The 21,607-nt window shown below is 45.4% G+C and overlaps 1 protein-coding gene across 4 annotated transcripts in view; it reads right to left on the bottom strand.

Annotated features, from left to right (window-relative positions):
• Positions 1-2,787: 2,787 nt before the first annotated feature.
• Positions 2,788-21,607, bottom strand: part of Ltbp1 (latent transforming growth factor beta binding protein 1) — a 239,592-nt gene continuing 220,772 nt past the window's right edge. For all 4 annotated transcript variants that reach the window (XM_004627602.2, XM_023711174.1, XM_023711172.1 and 1 more), the window contains 3 exons: positions 7,534-7,656; positions 5,099-5,248; positions 2,788-4,234 (listed from right to left, as the gene is read on the bottom strand). In XM_004627602.2, the coding sequence (XP_004627659.1) occupies positions 4,053-4,234; positions 5,099-5,248; positions 7,534-7,656 (455 nt within the window). In that variant the 3' untranslated portion in view covers positions 2,788-4,052. The remainder of the gene's footprint in view (positions 4,235-5,098; positions 5,249-7,533; positions 7,657-21,607) is intronic.

Below are 21,607 nucleotides of genomic sequence, written 5' to 3'. Positions count from 1 at the left end.
TAGACCCTGTACTAAATATGTTTTTTAAAAAACAGAATTTCTTTATGTTCTTTCTATATTCTTGATATTAATCCTCTTCCTGAGGAATAGGTGGAAATTTTTTCCCCATTCCGTAGATGGCCTCTTCACTCTATTGGTTGGTACCTTTGCTAGGTAGAAATTTTCAAAATGTTGACATGATCTCATTGCTTGTGCCAGTGGCTTTCTGTTCAGAAACTCCTTGCCTACACCTATGTTTTTAAGAGTTGTACCTATTTTACTCTAGGAAATTAAGCGTTCATATTTTAATGTTTAGGTCTTTGATCTGTTTTGATGTCAGTTTAGTATGTGATGATATATAAAGGTCTAGCCTCAATCTTCTTTGTGTGTGTGTAGCCTCAATCTTCTGCCTATGAATATTCAATTTTCCTAGCACTATTAAAGAGGCTGCCTCTCTTCCAGTCTATGTTTTTCACTCCTTTGTCAAGGATCAAGTATCTGTGGTCATTTTTACTTCTGTTCTGTCCCAGTGATCTACATATCTGTTTTTGTGCCAGTGCCGTTCTGTTTTAATCACTGTAACTTTATAATGTATCTTCAGGTTGGGGATTGTGATTCTACCCGCTTTGCTTTTGTATGGGTTATGATTGCTTTTGCTATTCTGGGTCTCTTCTGATTCCATATAAATTTTCTCTAGCACTGCAGGAAATGATGTTGGTATTTTGATTAAGATTCTATTAATCCTGTATATCAGTTTTGGAAGTATTGCTATTTTGATTATATTGTTTTTCCCTAGCTAGGAACAGCAAAGTTTCCCCCCATTTCTGATTTTCCTCCTTCTAAATTGCCTTTTCTAGTCTGATGTAGCTTTCACTGCTTTCTGGTCTTTCACTTCCTTATTGGGTTAACAGCTACGTATTGAAATTTTTCTTGGTGCTATTGTGCATGGTATTGTTGTCCTAACTCATTTGTGAGTTTGTTATAGCTGTATAGGACTACTACTGACATTTGTGTTTTTGTTTCTGCTACATTGCTGAATTTTGTTATCAACTCTAGAAGTCTTTTGGTGGGATTTTTGGATCTTATAAGTAAAGGACCATGTCATCTGCAAATAGTACTTTGACTTCATCCTTTCCTGTAGTATCCTTTTGATTGTTTTCTCTTACCTGATTCCCCTGGTCAATGTTTTGAAGAGTATACTGAACAGTAGCGGCAAATGGAAATATTTGTCTTGTTCTTGATTTTAGACAAAGGCCTTCAACTTTTTGCCATTTGATATGATTTTGGCAGTGGACTGGTTATAACTGTTGTCATTTTTATGTTTTTGTTTTGTTTTTTCATCATGTTAGGTCTTTCCTTTTTTTAAGAATTTTTTTATATCATGAGTGGATGTTGGATTCGGCCAAGGGTTTTTGGCATATATTGAGATAATGGGATTTGTTTTTGCTTCTGTTCATGTGATGAATTACATTTATTGTGACTGTTGAACCATTCTTCTATCCATGGATGAAAGACTAACTGGTCATGGTTCATGATCATTTGGATAATTTGTGACATTCAGTTTGCCAATATTGTAAGGATTTTTGCATTTATATTCATTAGAGAAACTGAACTATTGTTCTATTTTGTGGGGGGTTAGATCTTTACCAGGATGATGTTAACTTCTGAGAATGATTTTGGAGGTATCCCCTTCCCTCTCAATTTCATTGAAAAGTTTAAGGAATACTGATGTTAAATCTTCCTTTAAGTTCTTGTAGAATTTGGCTTTGACTCCTTCAGGTCCTGGTATTAGTTGATAGCATTATTACTATTTTTTTCAATCTCATTGCCTGCTGTTGGATTATTCAAGATTTTTAAGTCTTAGCTGGGTGTGATGGCATATGCCTGTAATCCCAACACTTGGGAGGCTGAGGCAGGCGCATCACTGAGTTTGAGGGCAGCTTGGGCTCCAAAGTGAGTTCAAGGCAAGCCTGAACTGCGTAGTGAGGCCCTCACCCAAAAATGAAAAAAGTTTTTAAGTCTTTTTCAGTTTTGGTAATTTATATGTATCTAGGAATCTCTCTACTTCTGAGTTCTCCAAATATTTAGAATTTATGTTTGTAAAGTAGTCGCTGATAATTTCCAAGATTTCAGTGGTGTTATCTTACCAGTTCCATTTCTAATGCATTATTTGTTTTTTTCTTTTTTTGGTAAGTTTGGGTAAGGGTTGCCTATTTTATTTATTCTTTCAAATAAGCAGCTCTATGATTCATTAATTATTTGTATTGAATTCTTTAGCCTCCATTTCACTGATGCTTTCCCTTGGCTCAGGTCCCCTACTTGCACTCTCTTTGAAGCAAGCTGTGGCCACTGAAAACCTTTCCATTGTCTCTGACTTCTTCCATATGTACCAATTCTCCTCTTACACTTTTGAGCTCCTCTTTGTAAAGACCCTTGTGATTATGTCAGATGCAGCCAGGAAATCCAGGATAATCTTCCCTCCTCCTCAGGCCGGCTAATTTGCAGTTTTATCTGAAACCTTATTTTCCCTTTGCCTCAAGAGGCTGGCCTTCCAGGGAAACATTAAGTGGGGACATCTTTCTGTTGGGCATGCCTAGACTGTATATAGCTTTTTTAATTCAGATACCTGATTAATAAAAGTGGATTTTGAATTTCATTTGAAGTTATGAAACAGCTGCCTTGCTGTGGATGCGCGGTGAGGAGGCTGGGATGGAACCGCAGAAGCTACTGCTCAGTATTCCTGTGACACCCATCGGGGTTCATTTTCTCAGATTGCCATAAGAAAGTACCACAGAGCAGGTGATTTAAACAACAGAACTTTATTTCCTTATAATTTTGGAAGCTAAACATTCAAGATCAAGGGTTTTGCAGGGTTGATTTCTTCCTCGTCTTCGTTTCTTTACCCTCCAGGCCTGTCTCGCTTGCGGGCAGAAGGCATCCTCCCCGGCTGTCTTCACACGGCCTTTGCTCTGTCTGCGCCCAGATCTTGGCTTTGCAGGACCCCGGCCATGCTGGACCAGGGCTCACCCCAGTGACTTCGTGTAACTTTAGATTCTGTCTGAAGCACGAGGCGTCAGAACTTCAACACATGAATTTTAGGGAAGCAATCCCGCCCTTAACACTGAAGTCTGGATCACCTCATGACAGACTAGTCTACCTTTACAGAGGGCCAGGGGTTAAAAGAGTGGTGGCAAGCTGGGTAGGATACGACTTGTAGGTACGTACACACTGAAAATCACTCTCAGGTAAATTTTCTTTTTTTCTACAAAAATGGTGATTTATTTTGCTTTAACATACAATAGTAAATATTTGGGGATCGTTTTTCAAATTTGCTGGGCTTACTTTACAAATTACAAGACTGGCGTAAGCTCATAAAGTCTTCCATTTCAGTGAAGGAAAAAGATCCAACTGGCATCTGCTAGCAGCTTGGCTAAGAATGGACACGAACATCAGACAATACATGGAAATATAAAGTTTCTTTTTCTCCAAATGTGTATAAAAGTTTTGAAACAAAATCACTGCCTGCTCCACAGGACAGACAATTTTAATTTTAAAAATGCTCCAGACCAGGAATAGCACAATCCCGTGTCACAAAATTTATAATACAGCTTAACAGTATTTAATGAAAGACTTTTGCACTTGAGATTTTAATAACAATCTGAAGAGAAAGGAAAGACTGTAGCCAAAGAACTGCGCAACCAGAAAGAAGAATCATATAAAACATTTCCACCACTATTTAAATGCCAAATTTAAGCAATAGTAAAAAAAAAACAAAACAACCCAAAACATAATAATACAGCCTTCTGTTTAAAATAACAGCACTGTTCTGCCTCTTGTCCACTGAATTTTACATATGAACAGACTATATATACTGAGTTTTCAGAAAACTGTCCATTTGGTCTGTTTTACCAGTCAGACTCTACTCAATCCTCTCATTGTCTCTGGAGGCCAGGCACCTGCAGGCTGACGCCACGTCTGCGACGCTCTGGGTTAGGTGCGACGTCTCAAGGATAATCTTTGTCTTCTCCCTTTACACAGTGCAGAGTACGTGGGCTTCGGCTATGCAGACGCGCTCAGTCCAGGTCGCTGTCTTTTTCTAAATTCAAGGCAGTATTCAATGGAGTGCAGTAGTTGGGCTTGTCAGAAGGGACATAGCCCGGCAGACACAGGCATTTGTAGGAGCCTTCAGTGTTGATGCACTTGGCGTTCTTGCAGAGGGACATCCGGTTGTTCAACTCATCGCATTCATTGACATCTGCAATAAGCCAGGCCGTGCAGGTGAGCAGTCTTCGCACCCTAACCTTGGGTCAGCAGCCAGCCTGGCCAGCGTGCTGCATTCTCTAACTCCCATCCCCACTGCCTAGATCAGCTACCATGACTTTTTAAAAATGTATTGTTAGTAAGCGTCTACAGGGTCTCACTACACAGACCAGATTTGTAGTGATCCTCCAGTTTACAGCCTCCCAAGAGCTGGGATTATAGGAGTGCGCCACCACGCCCAGTCTCAATTGCTGTCTCAGTGTGCCCTGGGGGCGGGGGCAGGGCCAGCACCAGTGGCCTGGGATGGAACCCCAGCCCCTGCATCTGCCTAAGCAGGCACTTCAATCCACTAAGCTATCTGGCCGGCCCTACAAATGCTTTTTAAAAAACTCCAGTATCTCAGCAGAGAGGCCAACAGGGCCTGAGAGGCGAGTATGCATTGCACAGCACAGCTGGAATAAGTGCATACCATTCACCTCAAGATCAGAGGGGCTTTTATCCAAAATGAGCACTATGGGAGCTGTGTATCTTCCAGAGGTCTGGCCTCTGGTATGTTTGTCTCAAATATTCAGAGAAATCATTATTTGCTCCACAGTAAAAAAAAAAAAAAATCTAAATTTTAAAGTTAAAGCAATTACCTAGGACATTCCGGCTTTTCCTATTTATCTAACATTATGGATTTTAAAACAAGGTACTAGCTTTAACTTTTAATTGTGTGTGTGGGGAAACAGCACAGGTTTGACCACTGGAAGTGGACAGTCTGACAGCGTCAAGTACAGCTGAGCTTAACATGTGTGTTCCTGGCTTTACTCTTCCCCGGGGCACTTAGGAGGGTGTCCCACGTGTTCCCCACTCTTACCCACACACGTCATCCTGGCCATGTCCAGGTGGTACCCATCAAAGCAGTCACAGGTGTAACCTTCCTGGACCCTCACACACCGGCCGTTCTCACACCCGTTGAGGATGCCACATTCCTCTGCCTGTAACTCTTCAAAGCTATTTAAAAATCCTGGAAAGGAAAAGGCAGGAGCCAAGTTACAATTTTCAGACTCCTGCACTGTTTGACTATTAAGGTTAGAGTTCGCTTTATATAGATTTTAGATATCTGAAAATGTGAGAATTCTATATGAAAACATCTGTGAACAATATGAAGCATAAAGTACAATGTTTTATCTGTTGTTGGGATTATCCCCACATTTTGAGTTCTCATTTTTATAATAGAATCACACATGGCCTTGACCTCATGGAGAACCTCCTGCCTCAGCCTCCCGAGTGATAGGATTCTAGGCATGTGCCACCATGCCCAGGTGGTTTTTGGGCTTGCTCTCAGCAAAAATGTTCATCAAAATTCCACATTTCCTGAGCTGTCAGTAAGGTTAACATTAAAAAATCTCTCAGGATGGAACCAATGGAATTCATGGCCAGAGCTCAGGGGCTTCCGCCAAGGCACAGGAGAGGCTGGGAGCTGCTTCTGCAAACGGCGCTTGTTCTGGCTTTGGAATTAGCCTACACACTGGTCAAAGCATAAAGGCAGTTCCAGAGCTTCAAAGCATCTTCATAAGTGAGAAGATACTTCATACTTGTGTTTAGAAAAAAAGGCTTTAAGAAAAGAAATCAATTTTTACTTGGTTGTTTTAGAGTTTAAGACTCTAGCTCTGCATCCTCTGAATTGTCTGAAGACATCTAGCATTAGAAAAACAATTTAATCAGCTATCTAAAGTGCTTAGTCCTCTGTCTGAAGAGGGAAGCTGTACACACAAATGCATAACAACCCAAACACACTGTCACAGGGCCTTTCCCCTCCTCTGCCCTGGCAACCACACTTCAAGGGCTTCAAAGGAAACCAAATAGAATTTTTAGCTCCTCTGGCCTCTGCAGCAATTCTCCAGTGGAACTGCAGGGGGCAGCAAATTACCATCGCTATGCAAGGCCATAAGCCCTAACCTGGTGATCTAAAAAATCAGTAAATATCCACGATGGACCTTTTCAAAATTTTCAAGGGGAAAAAAAAAATCATAGGCCATTGAGACAATGACTGCAGAAACTCAAAATCAAGTTTAAAAGTACTTATTTCAGAAAGTAGGTTCTAAATGAAAATAGTCCATGGATCATGGCAACATCATTTTGACTCAGTAACTAGTAAAATTATGTTTTACTCAGAAATTAAGACTTGAAACTCCTGTATACATCAAGGAGAGTCACCAAAAAACCAGGATTCTAAAACAGGCAGACAGCGCATAGCTGCTCAAAGCCAACAAATATTACACCGTGGACTTTTAGGGAAGCATGTGGCGTCCTTGCTGCAGGATGCGGCACTTACAGCGCTCAAGCGGAAGGCAGCCAGGTGGCTGCTGCGGGCCAGCCGTCACATCTGGCTAGCTCCATGTCAGGGCCCCAGAGAAGAAAATGCTGCTCTGTGGTTGTGATCCAGCAGCATCTTTAACAGCGTGGGCCCACCGGGACTTCATGTCTAGGAATGTGGCGACAGGTGAGGAGGACAGGCCCCTGAATTGGCACCTCCTCCTCCGGCTCGCCAAGTGAGACGGCCTCTCATCTGCTCATACTTCACCCGAGCCCCTCACTTCTCAGGCTCTGAGTCAGTCATTCTGTATGTGAAAGCTCTGAAGTCCCATGTGTGTGTGTGTGTGTGTGTGTGTGTGTGTGTGTGTGTGTGTGTCCCCTTGGGCAGGGCACACTGGCTGTCCAGAGTAGGCCATTTCCCTTCCAGAGGGGACACCACAGTAGTTACACACACACTGTCACCTCCTGCAGGAAAGCTCTCATGAGGCCAGGAAAAGCTGCTACCCATCAGCTCTTACTCCATAACCTCCCACAAGTGGATTCTAAACACTCATTTCTCCCTGAGAGCCGCGTGCCCTCCCACTCTGAAACCCTAGTGAAGAGCAGCTCAGCACAGTTAAAGTTGTCATTTCCTGGTATGAAGAAAAATCTCCTAGACCCAGACTCCTCGGGGAGCCCTGGCCCTGAAGTAACGACTGCGTCAGAGGGGGAGAAATAGTTTCCTTATGTCAGCCACAAGATTGTTCCTGTCACTACAGAAAGTGACCCATGTCCCCATCAGCAGGGCTAACAGTATGATGGAGCAGTTCTCAGCCCTGGGGTGTGGAAGGCCAGCCCCAGGCACTTGTAACTCCGGCTGCAGGTCCCTCTCCCGCTGTCCTAATCAGCAGGCCTGGGCCAGGACCTACAAAACTCTGCGCCTAGAACAAATTCCCATAATCTCATCTTGAGAACCACTGAGGAGCTGTCAGCTACAGTGAGCAGGCTGCTTACGGTCCTGGATGAAGTAAGGGTCGGCTTCCGGAGAGTACTGCTCACTGAAGTCCACCAGGGCATCACGGCCGTAGGGCCGCCGGCGTCCTGTCACAGGGATGTTGCACAGCTGGGCGTAGTCATCTGAGAAGGGAAGGACACACGACATGAGACCTGCTGCTGCTGGCTGGTGTGGGCTCATGGCTCAGAGCTCAGAGCTCCTGGGCCAGGCTGGCACCATCCTCCGCCTGCACACAGCATCCCAGCATGGGCCCAAGGACATTTCTGTGGGACTCTGTACAGCCTGCACAAGGAATGCTGCAGGCCAAAACCAGCTCTGCTACAATCGCTGGAACACATCCCAAGGAAACAAAAAAATTTGAGACTGCTTCACGTCCGCTGGAAGAATGACTTTATACAAACCCAGCGGATCTTTAATAAAGCATTTTTAGGGTACAACACAGTCATTCTGACTGATAGCAATTCACTTCACTTGCCAGAAATTCACTTCACTTTGTGCTGCTGGTGCCCAGCAAGGACACAGCAGCAAGCCAGGAGGCCACGGGCTCCCCTACTTAGACTGATCACGCTTGTTCTCTGAGGAAGGTACCAAGGCCCCACCACCCCAAGCATTGACTAGAGCATTGTGTCACTGTGCAGTCCTCTGTCACTGTGCGTGACAGAGCTGATGGTCATAAAAACGAGGACAAGCGCAGTTAAGTGGGAGCAAAAATAGCGGCCAGTGGCTACACACTGCTTGCTGTGTCCAGAGTGTTCTGTGCATGGGACACATGGAGAAGACACTCTGTTGTCACCTATTTGTCCCTATCACAGAAGAAGCCACCCAGACAGGTTCAAAGCAGGTGCGCAGCAGTCAGGAATGAAGCACAGGGGTGCTTACCCGAAACATTTTGTTCCTCCTGCAACAAGATCAGCTCCCCTGGAATTCCCATCACTTCTGCCTTGTACCCCAGCCAGAGTCACTTTCAGTTGACACTTCCTGAGGCCCCCTTCCCATTCTAAACCGGTGGGGCCCACAGCTGACTGGCCCCTGAGTGTGTTGTCCTCCTGACAGGACCCAGCATGCTGGTTATTCAGGTAAGCTGCACAAAGGACAGCTTTGCATGCTGAGTGTGCATATGGAAGAAATACAGTGCCCAGGTGTGGACAAGAGAAAATTCTGGGGTTTCTTCCACATAGACTAATCTGCCAGAATAGGTGGGCAGGGCAGCAAATCCCAGGACTAGAGGGCCAATCCTGGCACACACAAACAATGGTCACACTTTCCTGGAGCTTTCCTCTTATGCAAAACAAAGCAAAACACGAGGCAACGGTGTGAGCTCCAAAGACTTCTATCCATCCTCTAAATTACCCAGGGAGTGAGGGTAAGGTATCACAAGGGCAGGCGCCCACACACCCGCTCTGAGAAATGCACTAGGGGCTATAAGGCCAGAAGAGATCCTGGGCCCCTGAACAGCTCAGGATTCTGCTTGCCCTTTCTGGAATTCTCTAAGGGGAAGCACTCCATCAGCAATCCCCAAACCCAAGACTCCCCAACACTGGTGAAACCATTCCATGAGAAACACTGGTTTCATTATGGAATAATTTCAACCTGGAAGAAAATCAGCCAAAAAGAAGGTACAACTTCAAACCATGAAGCACAAATGGTCATCGGTTCTGGTGGGACTCTGAAAAAGAATTAAGCATTCCCATTCTAGAACAAATTCACTCAAATGCTTGCAAGTTTTTGAGAGCCGATGTTCCTTCTCAGGACTTTTTATATACATCTATTGTGCCTCTGATGAGGAGACTTGTTTAGTATTTTATATTCAAGCTGCAGTGTCATTGAGAATGGATAGTAAAAGGGACTCAATTCACATAATTTGCAAAGCTAAACCCAGAGATAACAGAACAGGGTGTCCACCTGGGCAGCTCGGGCAAGGAAGCCTGGGTGAGACCTGCGATCTCATGGATGTCCAGCGACACAGGAAGGGTGAGGCCTCAGTCCTGTGCCCTGCCTTCGTTGCCCCACCCAAGAAGCAAGAGGGCCACGGCTCTTTGGGGAGCAGTGCCGGAGGAAGGGACTCAGCATGAGAGTGAAGCGTAGGAACAGACTCCGGGTTCTGAGCATTGTTCCAAAACAGCCTGGGAAGGCTGCATCCAAATACAGCTATGAAGGTGAACAGGAATTGTGTTCCGGAAGAGTTTTTAAATTAATGTTAAAGCAAAGGCCTGGAGAAAGAAACCCTTCTGGGAAGTACCAAATGGTTCCAAGAGGCAGCTCATAGCTGACGCAGGCTGCAAGAAAGGCGGAAGGTGGCACCTGCTGGAGCAGGTACGTCTTTGTTCTCCTTTCTTTACTCGCCAGTTTTTACTCTTGGATTTTAGAACTTACTGTCCCTGCAGCTCTATTCCTTTGTCTACTGCATTAAAACATCAAGCTTCAGGACTGCCATGGTCAGCTGTGAAGACATCACTTCGGCTTCACTCTTTCTCATACTAGAAGGGGGTTGTAGCCCCTCGCGACTGGGCGTGCACTCCGAGTGATTTTTCTAGGCATAGAGTGCGTCTGTCCCAGTCCACGTGTGGTGCCACTCTGCTGTACATACCTGCTCTGGTTCTTGTCCCAGATCAAGGGCAAAGTGGACGTGGCGTGATGGAAAGAATGTGGGCTTTGGCGACAGCAGTGGGGCCTCGAGTCCTAAGTGTGCTCCTTTCTAGCTTAGCAATTTTGGGCAAACCTCAGGTCCCACATCTGTCAAACGGACAACGACTGTCTGCCTCTGGGTTACAGATGCATGAAAAATGAGAATGTTGCGGAACCGTTTATAAATTTTGAAGCACCAAGCCGCTTATAACCTTCTACATGAAATCACTATGTCCCTACTGAATATTCTGTCTTTGAAAATCTGGTTCCAAGTAGGTGACTAATAGCAATTTTAATGTTCAAACTGAAGGAAAGTTATTAACATTATATATAGTATATATATATATATAATTTTTTTTTCTGGAACTGGGGATTGAACTCAGGCCCTTGTGCTTACCAGGCAAGCGCTTATTCTACTGAGCTATCTCCCCAGCCCCCTGCCTTTTTTCTTTGAGATAGAGTTTTGCTGTATAGTTCATGTTGGACTAAAACTCAGAGATCCTTCTGCCTCAGCCTTCCAAGTGCATCTATGTAAACTGAGAGGTTTATGTAACTTGTAGGGGATAAAAAGGAGTAGCACCGAATAGTCTGAGTCTTGGCCATAGTGTCCTCTTCAGGATCTTGGAAAGGGGACCTTTCTAGCACTGGTGGGACCTCTGAAAGTACCAGGCCACAAGTAGAACCCATTCTGGCCCAGAGGGATTTGCCTTGGTTATTCCTATGGTCAGTGCAGGGGTCTAGCTGGGGAGACAGCTACAGGTGTCTGCTACAGGTTCAAAGCCCTGCAGAAGACTCTGGAACTATTTCCGCAGCTTCCTGGGAGAACCGATGGGCAGCTCTTAGCTGCTGCTTCCTCCAGCTCAACACATGAGCATAAGCATGCGTCTTCCACCTCGAGCGTCTCTCTCCTCCTCCTGCCCACCCTTCACTGTTGGGAGTCAACAATCTCCTCGTTGTCTGCAGCTCAGTGCCAAGGACCAGCTTGGCTTCTCCTGGGAACCATACTTTGCAAGGCAAGATCATTTCTGAGACCCCGTACAAAGTGTCCCTTTGGGATCTAGCTGAACACAAATGAGAAATGAACATGAGGTGAAAATATCCACACTGCAGAGCCCCCTCCCCACAATTCCTCACGTCCCCAAACACGATGAGAAGGAGGCATACGATGGGGTGGGCCACCAGCACCAAGTGGTCAAAACACAGATCCAGGCCACTGATCACACTAACTTCTCTGACATGGCAGATCCATTCGACAGATGCTGCTGCTTTGAGTTTTCACTTTAAACTGAAAAAAAAAAATTCTTTTAAACTACCCCCTGGAGCCAGCAGGTCTGGGACCCCCACTGTCAGCAGCGATGGGAAGCACATGACAATATCCTGGCAGGAAATCTCCCTTCTTGATGACAGACACATCTGTGGGGCTGGCCTGGACAGCCCCATGTCACAGTGCCACCCTGACATGTGAGCACACCGGGAGGTGAAGTTTTGCTCCATCTGAGGCAGATTAAAGGCAGCTGCTCGGAGAAACCCTCTGAGAAGAGGCTGCGTTTTAGCCTCCATCCGGCGGGGATAAAAGCTGCTATTTTCAATAGAGTCTCAAGCACATATATGGGAGAAACAAGGACTGATTTTTATAAAATTAAAACAATGCATTATATCTTACTCAAATTCCTCCAATGGATCTCTCCCTGCCTCCTGCACATTTAAACATGGATTACAGACGGCAGTCCCAGAAAACACCCAGGAGGACATGGCAGAAAGACACAGAGCATGGCGGGGGCATCCAGGGCTGAGCAAGTGTGGCCATAGGCACTTTTCTTAAACTGTACTTAGAAAAAGCTTTGACCTTAAGAAATATAGTGTTTACAGAGTAGTCTGTGTATCCAGTACTAGGCAAAGAAGGTGACAGAGAGTCTAGGGTGACCCTGACACAGCGCGGGGGAACTGGACATCTGATGGTCACCCGTGCTACGCTCTTTCAGAAAATAAAGTCCCTGCAGAAGAGACAGAGCCCCTGCTTCCCTGAAATTAAAATGCGTGGAGTCAGAACAGAAAATGTACATGCCACAAAGAGAAAAGATTTGGAATCCAACAACTTGGGCTCTACCCTGAGGTTTTCTGCTTCCTAGTTCCTTGGTCAGGGCATGTTTCTCTGAGCTTTATATCCTCCATTTCTAAACAGGATTATGGTTCTCCTTGCTTTAACTATTTTTATGTATTTAGTACAGGGTCTCACTATGCAGCTCAGACTTGTAGTGATCCTCCTGTGTTCAGCCTCCCAAGAGCTGGGATTACAGGCGCATACCACCAAGCCTAGTCTCAATCACCATCTCAGCACACCCCGGGGGTGGGATCAGCACAGCACACCTGGGATCGAACCGCAGCTGCTGCACTCCGCCTAAGCAGATGCTTTAGTCCACTGAACTATCTGGCCGGCTAACTTCATTAAAAGGGACCCATTCACTGACTTCAATGACTACCAAGCTGACAGATTCACACATTCAGCTGGAGGCTGAGAACAGCACGGATGGGGTGCAGGCTGGGAGAGTGGAAGGGTGAAGGGCACTCCCATGAGGCCGTGCAGCACCTCCTGGGTGTGACCAGCTCTCTGGCCTTTTCTTTCTCTGGCACCCACTTCCACAGCGAAGCTTCCGCAGATCTTCCTGGACGTCTTTAGTCATGCTGTGTGCGAGGCTCTGCGTACTTTTCTTCACACTTGGATTTAATCACAGAACCACCCCAGAAATCCTTGTTAGCTCCTTTTGTTTCCCATCAGAACACGGAGGTTTATGGCATAACCCAAGTCAGGGAAGGGACTTGAACCTACAGGGGTCTATGTGCCAAATCATACTCCTTCTCCCCACAGCTGTCCTTCTAACACTCTCAGAAATTGCTAGCTGCACCCCGCAGACCCTCAGCATCAGGAAGGCGCCTCGGTCGGCCACGAGCACCTGGGCCTCCATCCCCAGGGAGAGCCAGAACCGCGGGTGCCGGTGAGCTCAGCTCCACAAGGGTCAGCGCCATCATCAGCAAGATTTATGTTTATTGAATTTGCTCAATTTATTAGGTGAAAGAGATCAAATTGCTTAGTGTTCACTTAAATTATCCTTAGGGAGGACGGGGAATTAATGAAGTCTAAAGTCTCAGCAGGGTTCACATTCTGTGGGAGCCCAGGGCCACGTCCAAGTCAAGCTCTCCCCTCGCAGCACCTTGGACTTCAGTGCCGCGTGGTTCCCATCAGACGGCCCCCGAGTTAGCCAGGCCGTGACGAGAGAGGCTTGGCAGGTACACAGGTGCTTCTCTTGTGTCCTCCCTTTGCAAACCTAGAGCCAAACGTTTGCATTCTTGCCGCTGTGCTACGTTAGACCACAAGGACAGCTTTAAAGTCCTGACTGGTAATTCATGAATTTCTTGAGATGCACACAAATGGTTTCCTGCACATCCAGGACTCTGGGGATACAGCACTAAGTCTTACAGTCGAGGACATCTCAGAATTAGGGATGTGGTGGCCTCTAGTATGTGCCAGGAGATACAACTGAACAACAGAGGGGACAGGGGACAGAGGGCAGGGAAACTGTTTCTCTTTCCTTTTCCTGCTCTTTAAAGTGACAATCTGAGCAGTCATGACAAAAAACATATATAAGGGAAAATGTGATTTTTGTGTGTTAGATCTGGAATTCATCTAACTTTTATTTTTAACTGTAAGATGAGGAAACAAGTTTAGAAGTCCCTCCTTAGGCTTTCAAATCCTATGATTCTAAAAGTATTAGTACTATTGGGCTGGAAGAGGGAAGGTCTTGAGACTGCAGTATGAGTCACTGACCACTAGGTGGCACTATACCCTTCAGGTGCTGCCCACCTAGCTGTCCAAGGTCACCAAGGACATTAACACTATATAGGTTAGGACAGGCTACCCTCCCGAGCCCACACCCTCCCACCAAAGAAACAGGTTTGGAGAAGGGTAATTGTACTGCAAAAGTCAAATCGTCAAAAAGTTAACCTTTGAGGTTAAATCTTCAGTTTTAACAAAAAAGTTATACAGATATATTGTAAAGGATATACTTTCCTGGATTTAATTTTTTTCCTTTTTATTGGGATATGTTTATAGATCATAGTGTTTATATTCCTTGTAAGGAATGGGTCCATGCACATAATAATATTGCTAATGATATGGATGAAGGGGGAAGGAGGAAAGGGAAAGTGGATCAAGCAAAGGAATTAAGAGGTAAAGTACATTTTAACCTTATTATTACTATTTTTTCAATGCAGCTTAGACTTGTAAAGATCCTCCTGTCTTCAACCTCCCCATTGCTGGGATTACAGGCGTGCCCATCTCGTCCTATCTAGGTGGCCGGCACAGCGCACCTGGGGTCGGGACCGGTGCAATATGCAGTACCAGGGATCAGACCTCTGTCCTTGCGCTTGCCTAAGCAGGCGCTTAGTCCACTGAGCTAGCTCACTGGGCCTTAACCTTGGTTACTTTAAAAAGTTGTACAGTACAGAAAGCTCTGCTAACATGCGTCCAAGTCTCTTCTGATCACTCTCCGCAAGTACAGATCTCAAGGCTCTGAAATAACAAAGCTCTACCGGCGGCGCACTCACTACCGGTATTTGAAGCACAAATTCTAAGAAGGTAAGAGGGAAACACACCAAGCGGAGTCCACGTTACTGTCCATGACAAGGAGCTCACTCAGCTATGGGAAATAGCACTATGAGCAGAAGAACCGGTACTGGCTAAGAACTGGCCTCATGTCACGGCTCCCTCACACACGCTATTCACCCTCCTCTGGGCTGCCACTGCCCTCCCCCTCGGTTCTGTCCACTGTCTCCATGGCAGGAGCAGCGCTACACCTGGTGGGGATGCCTCAGCGGCCCTTGGGAGGGGCTCACAGTGCCCCATGAATGGTGCCTTCTATCAGGGGAGCAGCGTGTGACAGCACAACTGTTCATAACTGCTCTGCCTGTCCCCGAGGACCTGAAGCGGAGCAAGGCTTCAGTGGGTCAGGCATCGTCCCAGTGAGCTAATCTTTAGGTAATTCACATCCTTCTTAAGGAACTGGCCACTTGTGCTGAGCAAAAGTCACCTTTCCAGTTTCTGGACCCTGCAAGTTCACGTGAATGCAAGAACTTAGCTGCTTTGTGAGTACTTCCTGGGTGCTTTTCTCCAGTCGTGAGGGGAGCGAGGGGTCTGCTGCAGGAAGGAGTAGAGAAACCTCCTCGCCCTGCTTTGCTAGGCAGCCTGCTCGGGCCACAAGCAGGCAGGCAGGCAGGCAGGCAGGCAATGGTTGTGCCTTACCTGGAGCTGTCCTAGAAGAGGCTAACGAGGGGGCCGCAGAGGAAGACATTTGGCTCCAGAGCTCAAAACAGAGCAGGACTTGAAAGTACTACGTGCGGTGATGCTTTCCCAGTGACGCTCATCCTACTTCACGCTATTATCAAAAGGAAAAACCCAGTGAATTCTATTTAAAATATGTGAAAGTAAAATATACTAATGTCGCAAGTGTTTAGTACTGTACAAGATAACACTGTAAGGGCATTTCTAGAAAATAGAATGCCTATTCATAACCTCTCATATCAAAGGAAACAGCTTAACCTGCTAAAGCTGTTAGCTTTGGGGGTAATTAGATTTCATGGTAATTAAAAATATACGTGTTATTGTTTTGTGATCATACTATCTTGTATGTCTATCTTAATTTCCTCTTTTAGGCCTTAAATTTGATCCAAATGTGACATCAGCGAGACTAATTGAATTCTTTTCTATCCAGATTGTTCCTGCAGCAGATGGTGGGCAAATGCTTCCCCGCTGCTTCCCTGCAGCATAGTGCTTCGGAAAATAAATGCAACAGACTCCCAAGTCCCAGCAGTGTGACAGCGACCGCTTCAGAAGTGCTCCTGTGACCCACGAGTGCCCTGACAGGCAAACTCCTCGCATGCTGCACCATCCCACGACTGCTGCTGGGAAATGGCTCTGACCCGTCTACAACAGTTTGCTCAGTCCGTGCCCTGCCCCTCTTTCCAGGTTGCTGATGGGCTGCCCGGGACTTGGGGACTACAGCTTGCTCCAGGACACCTCCTCAGCTCCATCCTCCACACAGGGCAAGAGCGGGAGGCGCGCATTGCCCTGGTCGCTGGTTTCCTTAGAGTAACCTTGCCCTCTGAGGCAGCCCTGTCTGCTCTTCTCCAATATGTTTTTTTCCTCAGTGGCTACGATGTGATCCTAACCAGAACGTGACTTCCTTGTCCACTGCTTTCTCTCCTCTGATTCATTGGCCAAAACACAGTTTACAAGTGAAAGAAAGAAAAAGCCCCAGCGCCTTTCAGGTTCACCTCCAGTGCTGTCCCTCTTCCCCACTGTCCCCACATGGCATTGTGTCCTGTCACCCAGCCCCTTTCTAAGACAAGCTTCTCTTTTAGGGCTCAGTAACAGACCCCTGTGGGGCTACAAGGGTCCTGTCCTGCTGGGAGCCCTGCACTCGACCAAACACTGGAGGAGGGCCTGGGAGTTGGAGAAAAGACCCTGCTGGCCATAAACAGTACCCATGACTGCCACTGGGGGCCCTGGGAACAGAAGAGGGAGGGGCTCTGCACCCACTTGGTGGCCCAGAGCATAACTGAATCATCCTGAGTTCCTCCACCCAAGAACCTCTGCTGGCCTATGGTGGCAATTCCACTCCAGAAACAAGAAAGACAACTAAGGTTAGAATATTAACTTTCCGGTGAAACACTTCTGAGCGGTTTCTTTCTTCTTGCGATGTCTAGCACATTGAAGAGGATCAGGTCATTGAAAAGTGGTTTCAATTTCAAGTGTAACTGTTTACAGAATTAGGTTCTTGAGATGAATGAGAATTTGTAAAATTAGATTAGGTTGGTAAACAGTATTTAAATTTTTGAGGGCAGGTGATTGGCTGTATTTAAGTTTGATTTGTTAGATTCATAAAAGCTATTTAAATGGGCAAGAAGAGAGTGCTTGTTAGGGCTGTGTGTGTCTGTGCAGCCACAGAGCGGAGAGAGAATCTAATGTGCATGAAAATGAACATGAAAGTGTTTATGGAGGCAAAAAAATATATACAGGATTAACTTTAATCTCTTCTCTGAGCTATAAACAATCAAAAAATCGGTTGATTTTGTAAAACATTAGTGCATTTACGATGCCAAAATGCAAATTTAATCTCTTCAAAATCTAGGTTTTAAAATTCACAAGCTGAATGCACCAAGCATTCGTTCAAACACATCAAGACCTCCCTCAGACAATGCCATTCGGCGCGCAGAGGAGCCATGGACAGGACACTCCTGCCACACTCCGCACAGCTCCACCCACGCTCTGGGCTGCCCCCCACCCCCCACAGCCAGAGCACCCTCCGTCTCACATTGTGCCTGCCTCTTTGCCTCCTTCCAGATAGAACCCCCATCACCAGGGGGACAGTTCAAAGGCTTGAGTGCCTGCCTGGCAAGCACAAGGTCCTGAGCCCAATCCTTGGCGTTGGACAGCCCCCAGTCCTGCATAACACGGCGGCCACGCAGGCCACCACGGATTAGCTTGGTATTTCCCGGCATCTCTCACACTTGGCAGGATTAGCTGTGAGCCAACCTCTTACCTGCATTTAACCTTCCAGCAGCCATGACACTTTACAGAGGCGGGAACAAGGGTCAGCAGGCTCATGTTATATCAAAGTTATATGTGATACTCACTACCGAATTTTATTTTGCAATGATCCCTTTACAGAAGGAAAAGGATTTTCATGCCTCCTCTGGGAGGGGTAAGAGGAAGTTTTTAAAATAATCTTTTCAATGAAAAACAATATAAACTGCATACTGTCTATTCCATATGGTATCCAATTTCAGTCTATTTCTATGGATAACCAAAACTCAGCTGCAAAGGGCTACGTCGCTTGCCTGTTTAGAACAGACCCAAATGCCCACAGTCTGCAGACATGGTGACCAATCAACTTAGGACTTTTCTTAATTTTAATTTTCCATTACAGTTGGTTCCCAGCCACCCGGCCTTGAGTCATAATGCTTCAGCTGTATGATCAAAAGGATAAATGCTCTCATACTGAGACAGTATTCATGATTGCAGCCTCACAAAGAGGCCTCAAATTTGGATAACGGAGATCTAAGTAACTGGTCCAGTGCAAGGGGCAGGAGGCATGCCAGAGGCAAATCAAGGTCTCTGGATGCCTGCACCAAAGGCGGTGACCATTCTTCAATCTTGCAGGCAGGATGTTCCAGTTGTTACTAACATTCTTTGGAAACATGCTTCTTAGAAAAGCCCCTAAACCCTGATTGCTAAAAGGGTTTTTGCAACTATCCACCTAGTGACCATATTTTTTCAAGGTTAGCTCATGAGTCCCATCCCTGTCTTCCTTCACACCTCCAAGTCTATTATGAAAATTCTTACCCTGAGGTCTTTGGGCATGCGTAAGAGCTGTGCATAGAGTTGGAAAAAATCACTAGTGCAACTATGTTAAGGCATATTCCAAATTCTTTCAGTTTTGCAAAACTACGTGAAAAAAACTAGGTTAGAATAGCTTTTAAGATGTAGTAAAACATTTGGTTGTAACAAATGGTGGATCAAATAAGCATATCATGAACATTTAAGTGACATAATATTTAGGATATCCTAATTCTGATATTTTCCATTATAAATAAAAACTTCTGTTCCCGAAGTCTTTGTGTAGTATGTAGATGTTCAGTAGATAATGAAATCAAGGAAGGAATATGTAAATAATTTAAAATAAGATATAATTTAGATTTTGCCTATTGTAAAATGCAAGATGTACATAACATATGCAATAAGAATCATTTTTTAGTATTAACTAGAGTAAGACTCTTACAAATAGTGTTCATTCCCCTATAGCATAGTCTAAGCTATAGTAGAGGAAGTAACACACCCACTTCTCTAATAGATGCTAAATGCAATTCAGAATATGTCCTTATACTCTTGTGCTTTTAGGAGACCTTAAACATATCTATTCATTCTTTTATTATGTAGTCACTTACATGAGGACAGTGACGGGTGACCTACACAGAAGCCCAGCCCTCAGTGTACTCTTAGAGCTTTCTCTTAATTCCCACAAGGAAAACAAGGTGCAGAGGGACGGGGCTGCAGGCAGCCCACGACCAGGAGCAAGGCTGGGAAGAGAGCCACGCTGTCTAATGTCTGTCTCTCTTTTTTTTTCTTTTTTCTTTGTATTTTAGGGAAGGGTCTACAGGGTGTTCAGGGTCTCACTCCTAGATTGGACTCGTAGTGATCCGTCTGTTTACAGCTTCCCAAGAGCTGGGATCACAGGTGTGCGCCACCATGTCCAGACTCAATTGCCTCTCAGTGTGCCCCGGGGGTGGGGCTGACATGGCAGGCCTGGAGATCGAACACCTGCCCCTGAGCCTGCTTGCAGGCGCTTTAATCCACTGAGCTATTTGGCTGGCTCCTCTGATGTCTTTCTTGTTCTTTCTAGCAGTTGGGGCTTCATCATCAGTCATTAACCTAGCTGGCTGTTCACAACACTTGTGTAGAAAATGAAGGAAGGTTTATTAAATCTTGTTCTGTTTTTTAAAATGTAGCTTAGACATCATTCTATTTTAGGATAGACATGCCTCATGTCTTAAAAGGATTATATAGTATTTTCCACAGCATGTTTATAGTAGGGGGACATACCTCGATATTGTGCCACTTGTACTTCCTTTGGGACATTTTTTTAAAGCCCACTCTTAGCTTTCTGTATCTGAACTCATTGATTGAGAATGCTTCAGAGGTTGATGCCTATCCTGTAGTACATCTTATAACCAACAGGTGGCGCTCTTCTAATATAGCGTTGTCCTGTTAAAAAAAATCCCTAAACTTCAAAGCTATAAAACAATTCTAGGTCTATTTTAACAATTTACTGATAACAAATGTAATTATTTTAATGTAACTACAGACACTAGGTTCCATGAATATTTTTATTCTATTGTTCAAACGTTTTGAATTTTCTTTCATCTGCAGATCAAATGATTATTTCCCTGAGATAATGGAACCCTGTATTTTATAATTTGTCTGTTTTCCAGAAAATCTAAACTTATTCTTTAAAGAATACCAATAAATTAATGCACTAAATTCATTTACAATTAATAAGTATCACCAACAGTTTTATTTACCAAGAACTGCTGACCCTCTGATTCATTAATCAAATATTATGCCCTCCAATAAGGTCTTGTGATACAGATTTGATGCAATGACTAATTCAGCAAACATTGTTAGCTCAAAAATTGTAGTGAACACCGTAAGGAAATGTAAGAATCTTGGCTTTAACTCTCGAACTCGTTACCTTATAACCTAGGGAATACCGTTTATTTAAAGTGTGTTCTGAGACCATGGGGAGAAAGAGGTCTCGTTGAAGAAGGAAGTGTTTCTAACATAGGCATAGACCAGGATCCCTGCATCTGACTGTGTGCCTTAATGGGTGGCCCCCGTGGCACAGGTAACCTAACTGTTCTGGGCCTTAGCTCCTCTGGAAAAAGGAGGTAACTACACAAGAGGTGGCTTGGAGAACTAAATATCCTAGTAGGAAGCATTTTGTACAGTACCTGGCACCACCTCTCATATGACAATCTGTCATTGTCCCTGGAGCTGAGACACGGACAACCTAAGCTACAGGAATTCATGTTCCAATACAGTGCATATCCACCAACAATCTCAACACTCTACTAATTGATTCCCTTCAGCATAGCACTGAGACGTCCCCGCAAGATCAAACAAGGTCCCCACCGCCCAGCTGTATGCTATGTCCACATCACGGGGCTTTTTCTTGAGTCAGTTTTCCTAACATCTTTCGGGGACTTGTACGACATGGCATTGAAGAAATCAAATCTGAGGATTCTCCCAAAGCCATTTTAGGAGGGGACAAGATCAGAGGACACTGTCAAAGCAGGCAGAGAGGGAGAGGAGGCATCTAGAATTATGGGGGTGGGGGCGGCGTGTTACTCCACGACCACTGGCCCAAGCCTGTCTGCTGTCACATGTGCAGTGCCACCACAGGCAACCTCAAATGTTCTCCTAATTCAGCCTGCCACTTGGCCAACATGACCTTAGCTGAGGCCAGAAGTATGCACTTCTCCTGGAAAGACACCCTGCCACAATCCTTCACCCTCCACTCATTTCCCCTGCATGTGGTACCAACCTTTGGGCTGCCACTAAACTGTGGAAAACACCATTCAGGGAGCCCTGCCCACCTCCTCCGCCAACCAGCGTTCTTGGATAGAGCTGCTGCATTAGCAAGAATTAATGCCCATGACCTACTGGACCAGAAGTGTGAAGGCCTGCTCCAGAGCCAGAGCTCTACTTTACACTGCGCTTTAATGCTCAAAACTGATGACAAGCGCTGCGATTTATTCCTCCAGCCCTGTTTCCATCAGCAACTATTCCCCCAAACAGTGCTCCACCGCTAGGGAAACTGGGGGCTTGGTGTCAGA

This window comes from Octodon degus, unplaced genomic scaffold, assembly GCF_000260255.1.
Source record: "Octodon degus isolate 3935 unplaced genomic scaffold, OctDeg1.0 scaffold00020, whole genome shotgun sequence".
In the NCBI taxonomy this organism is placed as follows: Eukaryota; Metazoa; Chordata; class Mammalia; order Rodentia; family Octodontidae; genus Octodon; species Octodon degus.
The sequence above is the reverse complement of the archived record's forward strand: the minus strand, read 5'-3'. Positions and strand labels throughout refer to the sequence as shown.